Source organism: Netta rufina, assembly GCF_964035555.1.
Source record: "Netta rufina genome assembly, chromosome: 23".
Lineage (NCBI taxonomy): Eukaryota > Metazoa > Chordata > Aves > Anseriformes > Anatidae > Netta > Netta rufina.
Genome location: NC_140147.1, coordinates 3,936,139 through 3,949,806, shown reverse-complemented (window position 1 = coordinate 3,949,806; position 13,668 = coordinate 3,936,139). Strand labels below are relative to the sequence as shown.

Here is a 13,668-nt window from a genome sequence, read left to right as displayed (position 1 = left end):
CCGCCCAGCCGACAGCGCCGCTGCAACCCAGTTACGGCGAAGGAAGGGGGGAAAAAAAAACAAAACGCATGTAGGTTGGAGTCTCTCCCAGGCTGTTGGGTTGGGAGTAAATATTTACGTGGTGCTGCATCCGTCAGCATCAAGGTCCTTGGCGAAAGCAGCCTGGGCCCCCCCTGGTAGCACATGGAGCAGCCAAGATGGGAGCCTTGTGCCTGCCGGGGTGCGGAGCAGCCCTTGGCTAATCTCTAGTACAAAGCTCTGTGATTTCCAAACGTCCTTCCTCGACCTTTGCTAATGGTGAGGCTGGGAAACCAGTCCCACAGCTGGTTTCTGCCCTGACCCAGCCAAGAACTCGCAGAGTCCCCGTGTTTGCCTTGTAGGGCAGGGGCTGGGCAGTCCCACGCCAGCCAGGGTAGGAGCAGGATGCGTGATGTGGACAAGGAACCGTTGGAACAGAAGCCATTAACGTGCAGATTTCCCTTTCCGTGTTTGCCTAGGCCGTCGAGGTTGGTGTTTACTCAACTGTTCTTGCCTTTAATAGTTTTGATGTTCTTTGATAGCGGAGGAACCGCCTCTGTGAGGTTTGTTTTCCAAGGCAGGAATCACGAGTGGCTGTGCACGCTCTGTGCTGGGGGTCACCGTTAGGGCAGGGGGGAAAAGGGGTCCAGAAGGAGTTCCCTACTGATGGGGCTTGCAGAAACCCAGAGGTGCTTCTCCATCCGTCTGTCGGAGACCGGGCTGCCTCGTCCCCTCTGCTCCTGCAGGATTTGGTGGCTCAGGGTGTCCTGGCAGTGGTGTGATGGGTGCTGCATACATCTGGTGGCCAAGCAGCCTCTCCATCCGTGCCCCTCGCTCTTTAGGGCAGCTCCTCTTGTGCCAGCGGCGTGAGGCAGCGCCCTCGCCACTGGGGTTCCCACTGGGATCCCGCACGGATGCAGCCTCCTGCCCTTTTGCTGCAGCAAAAAGCAGTTGGTGCTTAAAACAGGGGAAAAAAAAAAAAAAAAAAAGGAGTGCTGCAGGTGTTGCTGTGCCTGCCCTGCTGCTCAGCTCCTGCTGGGTTTGCACTGGAGGCAGAGGAGGGGTTTGCAGCACGCGCAGAGGGGAGCTGCAGTAAATGAGTCCCGGTTTGTGCAGAGCCATGTTTGTGCCAGGTAGCGAGGGAAGGGGGAGAGGAGGGTGGCAGCAGGTACCCGGCACGGCTCAGCCTTGGCAAATAACCCTATACCAAAACCCTGGCAGCTGGGAGCAGGAGCAGGAGGTTTCCGTAAGGCTCAATCCACTTCCCTCTTCCCTGGATGTGTCCCGGCCACGTGCAGCATCCTGCTGCAGCCCCCCTTTTGTTCCAGGAGAGAAATTCAGAGGCAGAGCTGGGCTCTGGCTGCTTCCCTCACCTCACCTGGGTCCCTCGCAGCCAGAGCTCAGCTGCATTTTTCCCCACAAACGTCCCTGTCCCTGCCACGGGGTGCCAGCCTGGCACCGGGAGCAGCATCCCTGCAGGATCCCAGCAACAGATTGGTGCCGAGGAGCTTTCAAGCGCTCTAAAAATACTCAGCGGGGAAAGTGGGGAGCGAAAATGGCTGAGATTCAGCGAAATCAGAGGCATAATTAACATGCAGCCCATGTGAATGTATTTTTAGGGGCCTACAAAAAGGCTCTAAAACATTGAATTCACATCAGCACGCGAATGTTCCAGTTTAATGGGATCCTGGGGCCTGTGGGGAAGAAGTGAGAGATGCTTAATTGTCAGTGTTTGTGTTTTATTCATGATTGAACGTACCCAGCAAGCGAAAGCCAATTTGCTGCAGGCTTCTCGCTGCTTGTGTAGCTTTAAACTTTATTCCGGCCAGGGATGGCATATGCTGAGACATGCGATTGCCCAGTGTGCTAGAAGAGCTGGTTGTTTCCAACTAGCTGTGCTAGGAAAAGGGATTATCACCTCCGCTCTGGCTTGGGCCACAGCTACCCCCCTTGTGTGCAACCGTCCGGCACCGCGGGGCCCCTCAGCTTTGAGCTTTGGGGTGCTCAGAGCTTGTGTGGGCTCCAGGGGGGGCTGGGGACCGAATTAAAATCCCATGGGGGTAAATCAGGAACTGCACCCAGTCCGGGAATCCCTGAGTGTGGATGGCCAGACACTGGCAGAGCGTTTGGAGGAAGCTCAGGCACGTCCCCTCGTGCCCAAACCTCACCAGGGCTGCAGCAGCCCCTCCTGGAAGGGATTTGAGGGGGGCCACGACTGCCCCGCTCCCCCCATCCCCAGGGGGCTTTGCTGAGAGTGGGTTGAGCCCCATGGTGGTGCAGGGACCGCAGCCCTCCTGCCCATATGGTTCTGCTGCCACAAAGCAGAGAGAGAAACCGGGCTCCTTGCCCCTTGCCACAAAACCTGAGACCTTCCCAAGCCGCCTGCGCTGTGCCGAGGCCGTTGTGGGGGCTCCGGGTGTCATGAACCCTCCATCCTCCGCGGTGCCAGGCATGCAACTGGACAGCAATTGGAGATCTGCTCTTATCCTTGGAGCTGACTCACTGCAGGGCCTTCGGGGAGGCACGGGGGAAGCTTTTCCCTCCCCAGCCCTATTTGTGCGGCGCCGTCCCCGCTAGTGGAGGACGGATGAGCCGGCACCAGGGCGCAGTCATTGTCCGGCAGGCTTGGGGAAGGTGAGGGCTCGCCGCCAGCCGAGTGGCTCCAGGTCGGTGATGTGCTGGTGGTGGCGAGGCGCCTGCCTCAGGAGGGAGGTTTTTATTGTTTTTTTTTTTTTTTTTATTTTTTTTTTATCTGCTGTGAAACGATGTGCAGATGGCACAGCCGCGCGGCCGGAAGGAACTGAGGAACATCAGGGATGCCAAGTCAGGGTTCCTTATTTTAAACCGATTCCCCTGCCAGGGAACAAATGTGCCTCGCTTCAAAATAATAATTATAAATCCTGGGAGGGTGTCCAGGAAAACCTCTGGTCCCAAATCCTTCTGTGGGTATCAGTGCAGCGGAGGAAGCGCTGCTGTGCCCAGCATTGTGCTGCCTGCCGTGTCGGGTGCCCACGTTGCTGCAGGATTTTTGGTGGCTGCGTGGCGTGCCCGTGGGTCATGGCTGGCTCAGAGACCTGCATCTGGGGTCAAGCTTTGGTTCAAAAGGGAATAAAGAGCTCTGCCTTACCTCGCACCCCAAGGAATAGCTCTGCTCCCCAGAGATATGTCCCACCTGCCTCTGTGCCAGTGTCTGCGGGGACAGCAGGCATCGCTGCAGTGTGCCACGTAAAACTTCCCTGCTTGCTCCCGAAGCTGGCAGGAGGAGGAACAAGGACCCGCTCAAATTGCTGTCCCCAAAACCCTCCAGCGCTGCTCCAATCCTTCCACGTGCTCAGGGCAAGGCACGGAGCTCCTCGGGTAGGAGCCGGGCTCCAGGGGACAGGGACGGCGCTGCCGCCTCCTGCCAGAGCCTGTAACGGCATCCGTGTGGGCAGCCTGCCGTCTGACGGGAGAGAAATGCCAGTGCCTACGTGTGCTCGGGATTAGTAACTCTGACGGGAAGAGCTGGGGCCAGCGACAGCTTGTGTGAGTACCGCCTGTGCCGCGGGCGGCTGGCGCAGGGGCTGGGGGGCCCCGGAGACCCCAGGCAGCGGCCACCAGGTGTTGGGCTGGGGCTCTGCTGGGTTCTGGGCTGTGAAAAAGCGATGTCCAGGGGGTGTGAGCCTGGTGGAGCTGCAGTTTCTGCTTTACAGCTTGGGAGCACGGGGAAAAAGGGGGTTAGAAGGGGAAACTGGGGCACACAACTGGCCCCTCGCTCCCACAGGGGTGCCCTCCCTCCGTTCCTGTGCCCAACGTGTGCCTTGCTCTCTCCTTCCCTCCAGGTTTCCATGTCATCCCCTCGGTGTCCAACATCGTTCCCGAGAGCTGCCTGCTCATCGTGGTGGGCCTCCTGGTCGGCGGGCTCATCAAAGGGGTGGGCGAGAAGCCCCCCATCCTCAGGTCCGAGATCTTCTTCCTCTTCCTCCTCCCGCCCATCATCCTGGACGCCGGCTATTTCCTCCCCCTGCGCCAGTTCACCGAGAACCTGGGCACCATCCTCATCTTCGCCGTGGTGGGGACGCTCTGGAACGCTTTTTTCCTGGGGGGGCTGATGTACGCCGTGTGCCAGATCGGCGGCAGCGGCCTCAACCACATCGGCCTCCTGGCCAACCTCCTCTTCGGCAGCATCATCTCGGCCGTGGACCCGGTGGCCGTGCTGGCTGTCTTTGAGGAGATCCACATCAACGAGCTGCTGCACATCCTGGTTTTCGGGGAGTCCTTGCTGAACGACGCCGTCACCGTCGTAAGTGGAGCCCGGGGGCTGGACGAGGGGACGGGGTTTTGCTTTGGTGTGACACCAGGATTGGCACTGGTGAGCTCCGAGGTGCCTCCTGCCAGCCGGGCCGTGTAGCTCTCTGCTTGCTTCTAACCTTTTGCAGGTGCAGAGCTAAATATAGCAGCCTAAAACACCGCAGAGGTGGTTTAAGGTGAAACTTTGTGCTTGGCGGACTGGGGGAGCCAAGAGCATGTGCCCAGCCGGCTACTGCGTCTCAGTGATGAGCCCGGAGCCCCTCTGCTCGCTCTGCTCCCAGCTGCGGGGCGAGGGGACGTGCAGGGAGGGGACCAAGGGACGCTGCTTTCCTGGGCCCCTTGTGCAGGGACCCTGCCTGTCCGCCCAGCGGAGGCGAGCAGGAGCATGGAGGAGCTGTGCTGGTTCCAAAGGACGTCTTGTGTCCAGTTGCTGGTGTGCCTGTCAGCCTGGCGTCCTCCTCTCTGCAGTGCTGACCTCTAAATTTACGTCTAGCCCACTGCTTTTTCCTGGCTCTTCTCCCACATCCCATCTGTCTGCTTCAGGGCTGGCTGCTCGGCGTGCTGCACAGGGTGAGGAGGAACGCGCTGTCCCAGCACGGGGCTTTTCCCAGGCGTTGTTCTCCCCTTTTGGCCGGGGGCTCCCTGCAGGGTCTGTGTCCTCGCTCCCCATCCCTGGGGAATGCTTCTGCCTTCTGCTGTCACATCTGTCCCTGCCCGTGCCCGAGGAATCAGCTCGGGCAGGCTGGAGCTGGCACCTTGCCCTCTCACCGCTTCAAGTATCCGTGTGGGATGCTCAGAAACCAGCGTCCCCCTCCTGACACCTTGGCTTCTGCTTTAAAATCTCTCAAGAAAATGCATCTAGGGGTTGGGAGATGCAGCCCGGAGTGGGCTCCTCATTGCCCTTTTAGCAGCAAACCAGCAAAAAGGTTTGGGCTGTTCTCCATGCTGAGCAGGGCAGGTGCTGGCTTTTCTCCCCATGTGGCTGTTGGGGGTCCCCCAGCCTGGATCCGTCCTGTTGGGAAGCAGGAGCGGTCTCCTGCTGGCTCATCCTTGACCGAAGCCCCTCCTGAGTGAGTGCTGGGGAACAGAGCTGTCCTGGACACGTGTCCAGCTGCTCCGTGTCCCTGCAAGCCATGGAGAACGGGGAGCTGCCCCCATGGGGCTGTGTCCGTGTCGATGCTGTCCCTGAGCAGCTCTCCTCCGAGGTGAGGAAGTCTGTTGGCAGCAGGGCAGCCTGAAACCCCCTCTCCCTTCTCATCCCCAGGTCCTCTACCACCTTTTCGAGGAGTTTGCCAACTTTGAGCAGGTGACCATCATCGACATCATCCTCGGCTTCCTCAGCTTCTTCGTGGTGTCGCTGGGCGGCGTCTTTGTGGGCGTCATTTACGGGCTGGTCGCTGCCTTCACCTCCCGCTTCACCTCCCACATCCGAGTCATCGAGCCCCTCTTCGTCTTCCTCTACAGCTACATGGCCTATCTCTCTGCTGAGCTCTTCCACCTCTCTGGCATCATGGCGTGAGTTGGGCACGGGTGGGATGAGATGCCCCCCTGTCCCCAGGGCAGGACCCCATTTTCGAAGGATTTTCTCTGGTGTAACCACATCTCTGTGGCGGTCCCAGTACACCCTGTGCATGCCCAATGAGGGCCAGAGGTGTGTTTGAGCCAGGATATGCGTGAAGGCAGATGAGGGAAGAGACTGTCCTGAGCTGTCCCACGGATCCCAAAGCACTGGCAGCCCGTTTCCCATTCTTCTGGGCACGTGGCAATGGGCAGGGCCTGCTGAGCACTCAAAATGCCATGGTTTTGTGCTTCCTGGCTCCAATTCTCATTCCTGCCCTACTAGGGGGAAGGAAAAGCCTTGTGTTGTCTTCCCTGGAGGCCTTGGATAATTGCTGGTGTCTCACAAGCCCTGTCCTGCAGGGCCAGGGCTTGGGACTGTCCCCATGGCTGCTGAGTGCCCCGACCTTGCCCCTAGGCTCATCGCCTCCGGCGTGGTCATGCGGCCCTACGTGGAAGCCAACATCTCCCACAAGTCCCACACCACCATCAAGTATTTCCTCAAGATGTGGAGCAGCGTGAGCGAGACCCTCATCTTCATCTTCCTGGGTGTCTCCACCGTGGCCGGCCAGCACTACTGGAACTGGACCTTTGTCATCAGCACGCTGCTCTTCTGCCTCATCGCGAGGGTTTTAGGTGAGGTCCCGCTGTGAGGACAAGGTCCTTGGGGCCACTTCAGGGCTACGAGGTCCTGGTGTGCCTTGCTGGGGAGACTGGGGTTGACTGGTGGAGCACTGCTCCACCGTGGGCATTGGACCTTGCTGGTGGTTGGCTTTGCAGGAAGATGGGGTGAGGCCAAGACTACCCTAGACATGGGGTTGGGATGAGCAGGAGAGCACCCGCCTGCACCTGCGGCCCTGAGGGTATGACACTGCTCTGGCCTGCAAGCTGGGCTCTGGGAGGGGGGCTTCTTCGGGACTGGGGACTCCTTCACCATCTGCTCACCTGAGGTCCTGCCTCGCTCCCCCAGGTGTCCTGGTCCTCACCTGGTTCATCAACAAGTTCCGAATTGTGAAGCTGACACCGAAGGACCAGTTCATCATCGCCTACGGGGGGCTGCGGGGAGCCATCGCCTTCTCCCTCTGCTACCTCCTCGACTACGAGCACTTCGACATGAGGGACATGTTCCTCACGGCCATCATCACAGTGATCTTCTTCACGGTCTTCGTGCAGGTTGGTGGCTTGCAGGTGGTCGTGCTGCGGTTACGGAGGGGCAGCGAGCGTTATGTGTGTCTGGAGAGCCAAGGAGCATGGCCACAGCCTCTGCCACTGTCCTCCTTTTGGTTTGCAAAGCTCGTCAGGCTCACAAGTGACACCGGCAGCACAGAGCCCTGCGGTTTGGCCGTGCTGAACCCAGCCAGCTCCTGCAGGGCACCTCAACCTCCGCGGTGGGAGAGGCCTGACATCCCTAGGGAAGGGTTACAAAGATGGTGAAGGGCCTGGGGGGGAAGATGTATGAGGGGCGGCTGAGGTCACTGGGCCTGTTCAGCCTGGAGAAGAGGAGGCTGAGGGGAGGCCTCATGGTGGCCTGCAGCTCCCTCACGAGGGGCAGGCACTGATCTGTTCTGTTTAGTGACCAGTGACAGGACCCGAGGGAATGGTGTCAGGCTGTGGCAGGGGATGTTTAGGCTAGACGTCAGGAAGAGGTTATTCACAGAGGGCTGTCGCGCACTGGAACAGGCTCCCCAGGGACACAGTCACGGCACTAAGTCTGTCAGAGTTCAAGTGTTTGGACTGTGCTCTCAGCCATACTGTCTGAATTTTCGGGTAGACCTGTGTGGAGCCAGGAGTTGGGCTCGATGGCCCTTGTGGGTCCCTTCCAACTGGGGATATTCGATGATTCTGTGATTCTTCCTGCCCCGGTCCCTAGGGCATGACCATCCGGCCCTTGGTAGACCTGCTGGCTGTGAAGAAGAAGCAGGAGACAAAGCGCTCCATCAACGAGGAGATCCACACGCAGGTAACGCGCTGCACCCAGCCTTCCCACACGCCTCTCTCCACCACCTTAGCCCTCTTCTGCTTCCACCACCTCCACCTCTGTAACCACATCAGGTTTATGGATCGGGAGCTGCCCCTATATTGGTGCCCGAGGTAAGGGGGGATGGAGCGAGGGGCTCTCCCCCATCTGTGTCACCCAGTGCCTGCTCCAACACAGATCTCCACCTGGTAGCGCAGCAGCCAGGCCATTTGGGACTGTGCCACCCTACTGAGGCCCATCCTGGCCCCACAGCCCCGATTTCACACCCTGTTGAGTGCCATCACCCCTGGGGCAGGGGGAGTCAGGGTGGTGGGGAGAGACAGGCAGCAGCCCTGCAGGCTGCCCACACTCTGGGCCTTCTCTTCTAGTTCTTGGATCACCTGCTGACGGGGATTGAGGATATCTGTGGCCACTACGGGCACCACCACTGGAAAGACAAGTGAGTACGGAGCTTTGGTGGCTTGGGGGGACCTGGGGGTGAGGTGGGGAAAGATTTGAATCACCACCTAGCAGGATGCCCCAGCCCAAGGCCAGGGTTTTCCTCAGGCTGGAGTAGCAGCACAAGTTCCCTCCCTGATGATATATGGCCCTGGGTTGAGCGTGAGTGAGGCTGCGGGGCTGCACCCCTTTGTCACACCACAAAGTGCACACAGCAGTGTGGGAACAGCTGGTGGCCAGTCCCTGCAGGAGCTCAGGTCTGTCCACTGTCAGCAGGAGCAGTGGCGTGGTGTTTTTGGAGGCTGCCTGGTTCTGGAGGGGTTCCTGACCCGTGCTCGAGGGAAATGATCCATCTTCTGCTGGCCTCAGCAGGAGAGCGGGGAGCAGGGAGTGGGTGCTGAGGCGAGGGGAGGACTGACGTATTGTCCTATTTCTTCCCCCGTGTCCTCGGGAAGGCTGAACCGCTTCAACAAGAAGTACGTGAAGAAGTGCCTGATTGCAGGGGAGCGCTCCAAGGAGCCCCAGCTCATCGCTTTCTATCACAAGATGGAGATGAAGCAGGCAATCGAGCTGGTGGAGAGCGGGGGTTTGGGCAAGATCCCCTCTGCTGTCTCCACGGTCTCTATCCAGTGAGTTCTCCAGCCCTGGCCACCATGAGCCTCCCAAGGGCCCTGGCTATGGGGTGAACACTCCCAGTTTGTGGCCGCGGGGCAAGCAGCCGTTCAGCCGTGCCAGGAGCTCTCACGCTGTGACTCTGAATCTTCTCTGTCCTTGCAGGAACATCAACCCCAAGAATCTGCCCGTGGAGCGCGTCATTCCAGTCCTGTCCAAGGACAAGGAGGAGGAGATCCGGAAAATCCTTCGCAATAACCTGCAGAAAACCAGGCAGAGGGTAAGGCATGACCCTGCACGGTGCCTCTGCACCCCGCGTGCCCTCTTTGCTTCCCTGGGGGTGGCCAGCACAACTTCAGCCAGAAACCCTCGGGGCCAGGTCTGTACTTCTCCCAGGGCATCTCTGAGCTCAGCCCTTTGTATTCTTAGTCTGGCTTTCTCTCCCCAAGAGGCTTTTTCTCTTGGGACAATGCTGAGGGGAAAGCTGGCTTGTTGGCTGAGCCTGGTGTTTAAATCCTTGCTGGGTCACGGTGGGTCAGGATGGGGCACCCCATGCTAACGTACAAGGGACGAGCCACCAAACTGCTTGGACGCTCTGTGCCCACTGGTGGCCGTTTCCTCCCATCCCTAAGGAAAATGATAAGACCTTTCTTTGCCTTTCTGCGAGGTTTTTAACCCGTCTCCTTTTCTCGGCCATTTTCCCAGTTGCGATCCTACAACCGGCACACGCTTGTGGCTGACCCCTACGAGGAAGCCTGGAACCAGATGCTCCTGCGCAGGCAGAAGGCCCGGCAGATGGAACGAAGTGTATGGAGGGGACGCTGGGGCGGGGATGGGGAGGACAGGAATGCAGACTGCTCTTCCCAGCCTAGGAAGGACAGCGGTGTGCTGTCTGTGGCTATCTGCCCTCTGATGGTCCCAGGCTCACAACAAGTCCTTGCAGCACGGGTGGGAGGACGCGTGCGTTTGTTCTCTGCTGTTGCTTCTTGCTCGTTCCTGTGGCCTGGGGTCCTGGAAGGTTTCCCCTTCCCTGTTCATCCCAGCCACTTGCCCGGAGGCAGCCCCTCACGCTGCCTTCCCTGCGCTCTCATTGCAGAAACCGACCTACCTGACGGTGCCGGCTCACAAGCTCGACTCACCCACCATGTCCCGGGCTCGCATAGGCTCAGGTAGGGTGGTGCTGAGCTGCTGGGGAAGTGCTGCTGTCGCTGTCACGCTGAGCACCGCTGGCATTTGGGTGCTGAGGCACTCGGAGGCTGGGCTGTCCCGTGTCCCCTCTGCCAGCTCTCTGACCCGGATTGCCCAGAGCTCCCCTTACCTTGTCCCTGCAGCCGTATTTCCCAGCCCTGCCTCTCCCTGACCATTCTCAATCTCTGCTGGGGAGAGGAGCAGGATTTCCCAACACCCAGACCTTCCCCTGTCCTCCTGGCTTCTCCATCACACATTCACTTTGCCAGCTTTGTCTCTCTTCTGCCCTGTGTGTCCTTCCCTCTGCTTTTGGGGACAGCTTGGAGGAGAGGAGGCTGAGTGTAACCCGCTCGGCGCGACGCGGCACTGCGCTGCTTGGGTGCTTGCTGAGACCGTGTTTAATCACCAGAGGGCAGCTTCGCCCCGTGCAAACCCTGCAGTCCTAGGCAGCCGGGCTGCTGCCTTTCCAAATAGGATGTGGAGATGGGAAAAAGGGCTTAAACAGCGTCTCGGAAACAAGAGGGAGTGAGCCCAGAGGTCCAGACCCCAATCACCTGGAGTGCATTATAGCTGGAGGTCCTGAGATCCCCTTTCCCTGCTGGAACCCCCCAGGTTGACCCAATTTGTTCATGACAGCAGCAAAACGTGAGCTGGGCTCTGCCTGACACCTCTCTGCCCCCCCAGATCCGCTGGCCTACGAACCCAAACCGGACTCGGAGAACCTGCCCATCATCACCATCGACCCGGCCTCCCCGCAGTCCCCGGAGTCCGTGGACCTGTCGAACGAGGTGCCCAAGGGCTGCGGCGGCCTGCCGCCCTCGCCCGAGGAGGATGAGGAGGGGCTGGTGATGCGGGTGAAGGAGCCTTCCTCCCCGGGCACTGACGATGTCTTCACCCCGGGGACCAGCGACAGCCCCAGCAGCCAGCGGATGCTGCGGTGCCTGAGCGACCCGGGGCCTCGGCCGGAGCCGGAGGAGGGGGAGCCCTTCATCCCCAAGGGGCAGTAGCGCGTGAAGCCTCGCGCGTCTCCGTCTGGTTTCTCTCTCTCTCTTCGTTTGTTCTTCTCTCTTTGACCCCCCCGCCACCACCTTTTTGGTTCCTCTATCACTACACGCTGGGTTCTGGAAGGAGAGACCGTCCCGGCCGGCCGGGGACTGCCCGCAGGGCTCTGCCCAGCAAGCCACGGACCGGCCCCGAGGAGCAGGATGGAGCCCCTGGGACTGCCGGCGGTGAAGGGGACAGGGGCACCCGGCACCGCCGTGCCCTGGGGGGGACACGGACAATCCCAGGGCCTGGGACTTGCCAGGCCTCGGCAGGGCTTCCCCAGAGGCTGCCCCCACCTGCGTTGACTCAGGACCAGCGAGCGGCTCCTCAGGGTGGCTCTGGCAAGCGCAGCGTGGGCTCTGGCTGGACAACTCGGGGGGCCCGCGGGGGCTGCCTCGCAGCACGGCTTTGCCTCTCCTTTGCTTCGCTTTTTATCTGCCTCCTCGCCTCGATTCTGGAGGGGGGCTGGGGCACACACCGCCTCCCTCGGCAGCCTCCCGGGGACCGCGGGCTCGTGTCGGCGTCCCCTTGCCTTGGCTGCTTCCCCTGCGGGGCTGGCTGCTGCCCGGGGGCACCTCCTCCAGCGCTGCATTTCACGCCGGGTCTTGTTAAATTAAATATCCTATAGCCATGCGAGGGGGACCCGGCTCCCCTCTCGCTCCGAGCGGCCCTGCAAGCGTGGGCCTTGATGCCTCTCGTCTCCTGGAGCTGCTACCTGTCACCCAGCCCTTCGGGGACCCCGCTGCGAGCCACCACCGAGTGCCCTGGAGGCCTCAGAGCCGTGGCGAGCACCTCCTGCTGCCCTCACCCGCCCAGCAGCACGGCTCCGGCCCCGTGCACGACCCCTTAAAATCCCATACAGGGGGCACAGACGGCACCGGGTGCTCCTTAACCAAAGACAGCCTCCGGGTTCGATGTCCGCGAGGAGGTGGCGTGCGGATGATTGTATTTTCTCCAGGGTTTGGATGTTTTTTCCTTCCCCCACGACCAAGAGGAGCTCGGGAAGAGCTGGGGACCGGCTCCTGCTGCTCACCCAGCACGGGGGCACGGCAGGGCCGGGAGCTGGCAGGAGGGGGCCAGCCGGGGGTGCTGAGGGTCCTGAGCTTGGAACGAGCCCCGAGACTTTGCTGGGAGGGAGCCTTGGGTGTTCGGGTGGCTCGCAGCCCTCCCTGGGCTCAGGACCATCCCACGTCGTGCTCAAGCATGTCATCGTGTCCCCCGTGTGCCGCCTGGTCCCCACCACGTGCCATGGGGTGCTCAGCACCCCGGGGGGGGGCGCCCAGAGCTGCCTCCCCTTCCCCGTGCCGTGCCTTGTCACGCATCGTCCCTGTCCTGCTGCCTTCGTGCGCGCCCATCCCGGGATCCCCGGACCTTGCCTCGTGCCTGGCCCCGGGGTCTGGCATCCGCGCGGCTTCCTCCCGCTGGGGCGAGCGCCCGCCATCGCTGTCTGTGTGTGCCTGCGTGCCCTGCTCTGTCTCCAGGAGGAAAAAAATAAAAATAAAAGCAATGAAAATTCTCTTGTATAAAAAGGAAAAGAAAAAAGGAAAAAAAAAAATAAGCCACACACATGTAAAGAGAATCTCGTTTGTTGTTGTTGTTGTTTTTTTTCATGAATAATAAATTAATGTTAATTTTTTGTGTTTTCTTTCCGGCTGTTTGGACTCCTGCCCCTGCCGTGGGGCACCAGCCGTGTCTCAGGGGGCAGCTGCAAGACCTCACCTCGCTCTTTGGTCTCTGTGGGGGTGCTGGGTCCATCCCTCAACCTCCCACCGGGGCTCTGGGGGCCCTGCGGGGCAGCGACAGGCTCGCACCAGCCCCGATGCGTCGCTGCTTGTCCCAGCACCCATGGGTGACGGCACCGGGCGCGTCCTGGAGCAGCAGGGCTGTCCCACACCCGCAGCTCATGCAGCACAAGCCAGCTCCGTCAGCACAAAGAATCCCGAAGGCAAACCCAGCCCTGAACTCCTCATCTGGGTGCTGGACATCGCCGAGCCCGGAGGAAGCCTCGAGGTGTTGGTGGTGCCCACCCCGGTGCATTGTCCCCACGCTGTCCCCAAGGAGGAAGAACAGACCCTGCAGCAGGGCACGGCCGAGCCTGTGATCCCGTATCTCAGATCTGTGCCCAAATTCCTGCCCTCAGCTCACCCTCCTGGCCCGGGGAGCTGTGCTGGGGCAGCAGCTCTGCTGTGGGTGCGTGAGGTGCCCGGCGCTGGGGTTGGGGGCATGGGGACCCCTCCTGCCCCTCTGGCTAGAAGCCAGCTGGGTCTCTGGCTGCCCAAACTGCAGGATGAGGCCCTCCTGTAAACCCTGGGAGCCGTGGGGACGGCTGATTTGTGCTCCCAACCTCCCTCCTCTTTTGGTTTTTGTTTATAATTGGGATGAGGAAGCGCAGGGCTGGCGTCGCGCCGTGCCGGGGAGCGGGGAGCGTGTCACCCGCCTGGTCAGGCTGGTCGGGAGCCTGTGATTAACACAGGGCCTTGGGGACCGCTCTGGGCCCTGCTGCTGGGGAAGCTGGCGTGGCCATGGGGCTACCAGCACAGCCA

The 13,668-nt window shown here is 60.6% G+C and overlaps 1 protein-coding gene across 1 annotated transcript in view; it reads left to right on the top strand.

The window, feature by feature from the left end:
- The window catches only part of SLC9A1 (solute carrier family 9 member A1), a 29,405-nt gene extending 16,695 nt beyond the window's left edge, over positions 1–12,710 (top strand). The window contains exons 2-12 of the mRNA XM_084300520.1: positions 3,840–4,300; positions 5,573–5,823; positions 6,284–6,501; positions 6,836–7,038; positions 7,736–7,825; positions 8,212–8,282; positions 8,737–8,910; positions 9,059–9,173; positions 9,599–9,700; positions 9,990–10,062; positions 10,766–12,710. Coding sequence (XP_084156646.1) covers positions 3,840–4,300; positions 5,573–5,823; positions 6,284–6,501; positions 6,836–7,038; positions 7,736–7,825; positions 8,212–8,282; positions 8,737–8,910; positions 9,059–9,173; positions 9,599–9,700; positions 9,990–10,062; positions 10,766–11,088 — 2,081 coding nt within the window. The 3' untranslated portion in view covers positions 11,089–12,710. The remainder of the gene's footprint in view (positions 1–3,839; positions 4,301–5,572; positions 5,824–6,283; positions 6,502–6,835; positions 7,039–7,735; positions 7,826–8,211; positions 8,283–8,736; positions 8,911–9,058; positions 9,174–9,598; positions 9,701–9,989; positions 10,063–10,765) is intronic.
- The last annotated feature ends 958 nt before the right edge of the window (positions 12,711–13,668 follow it).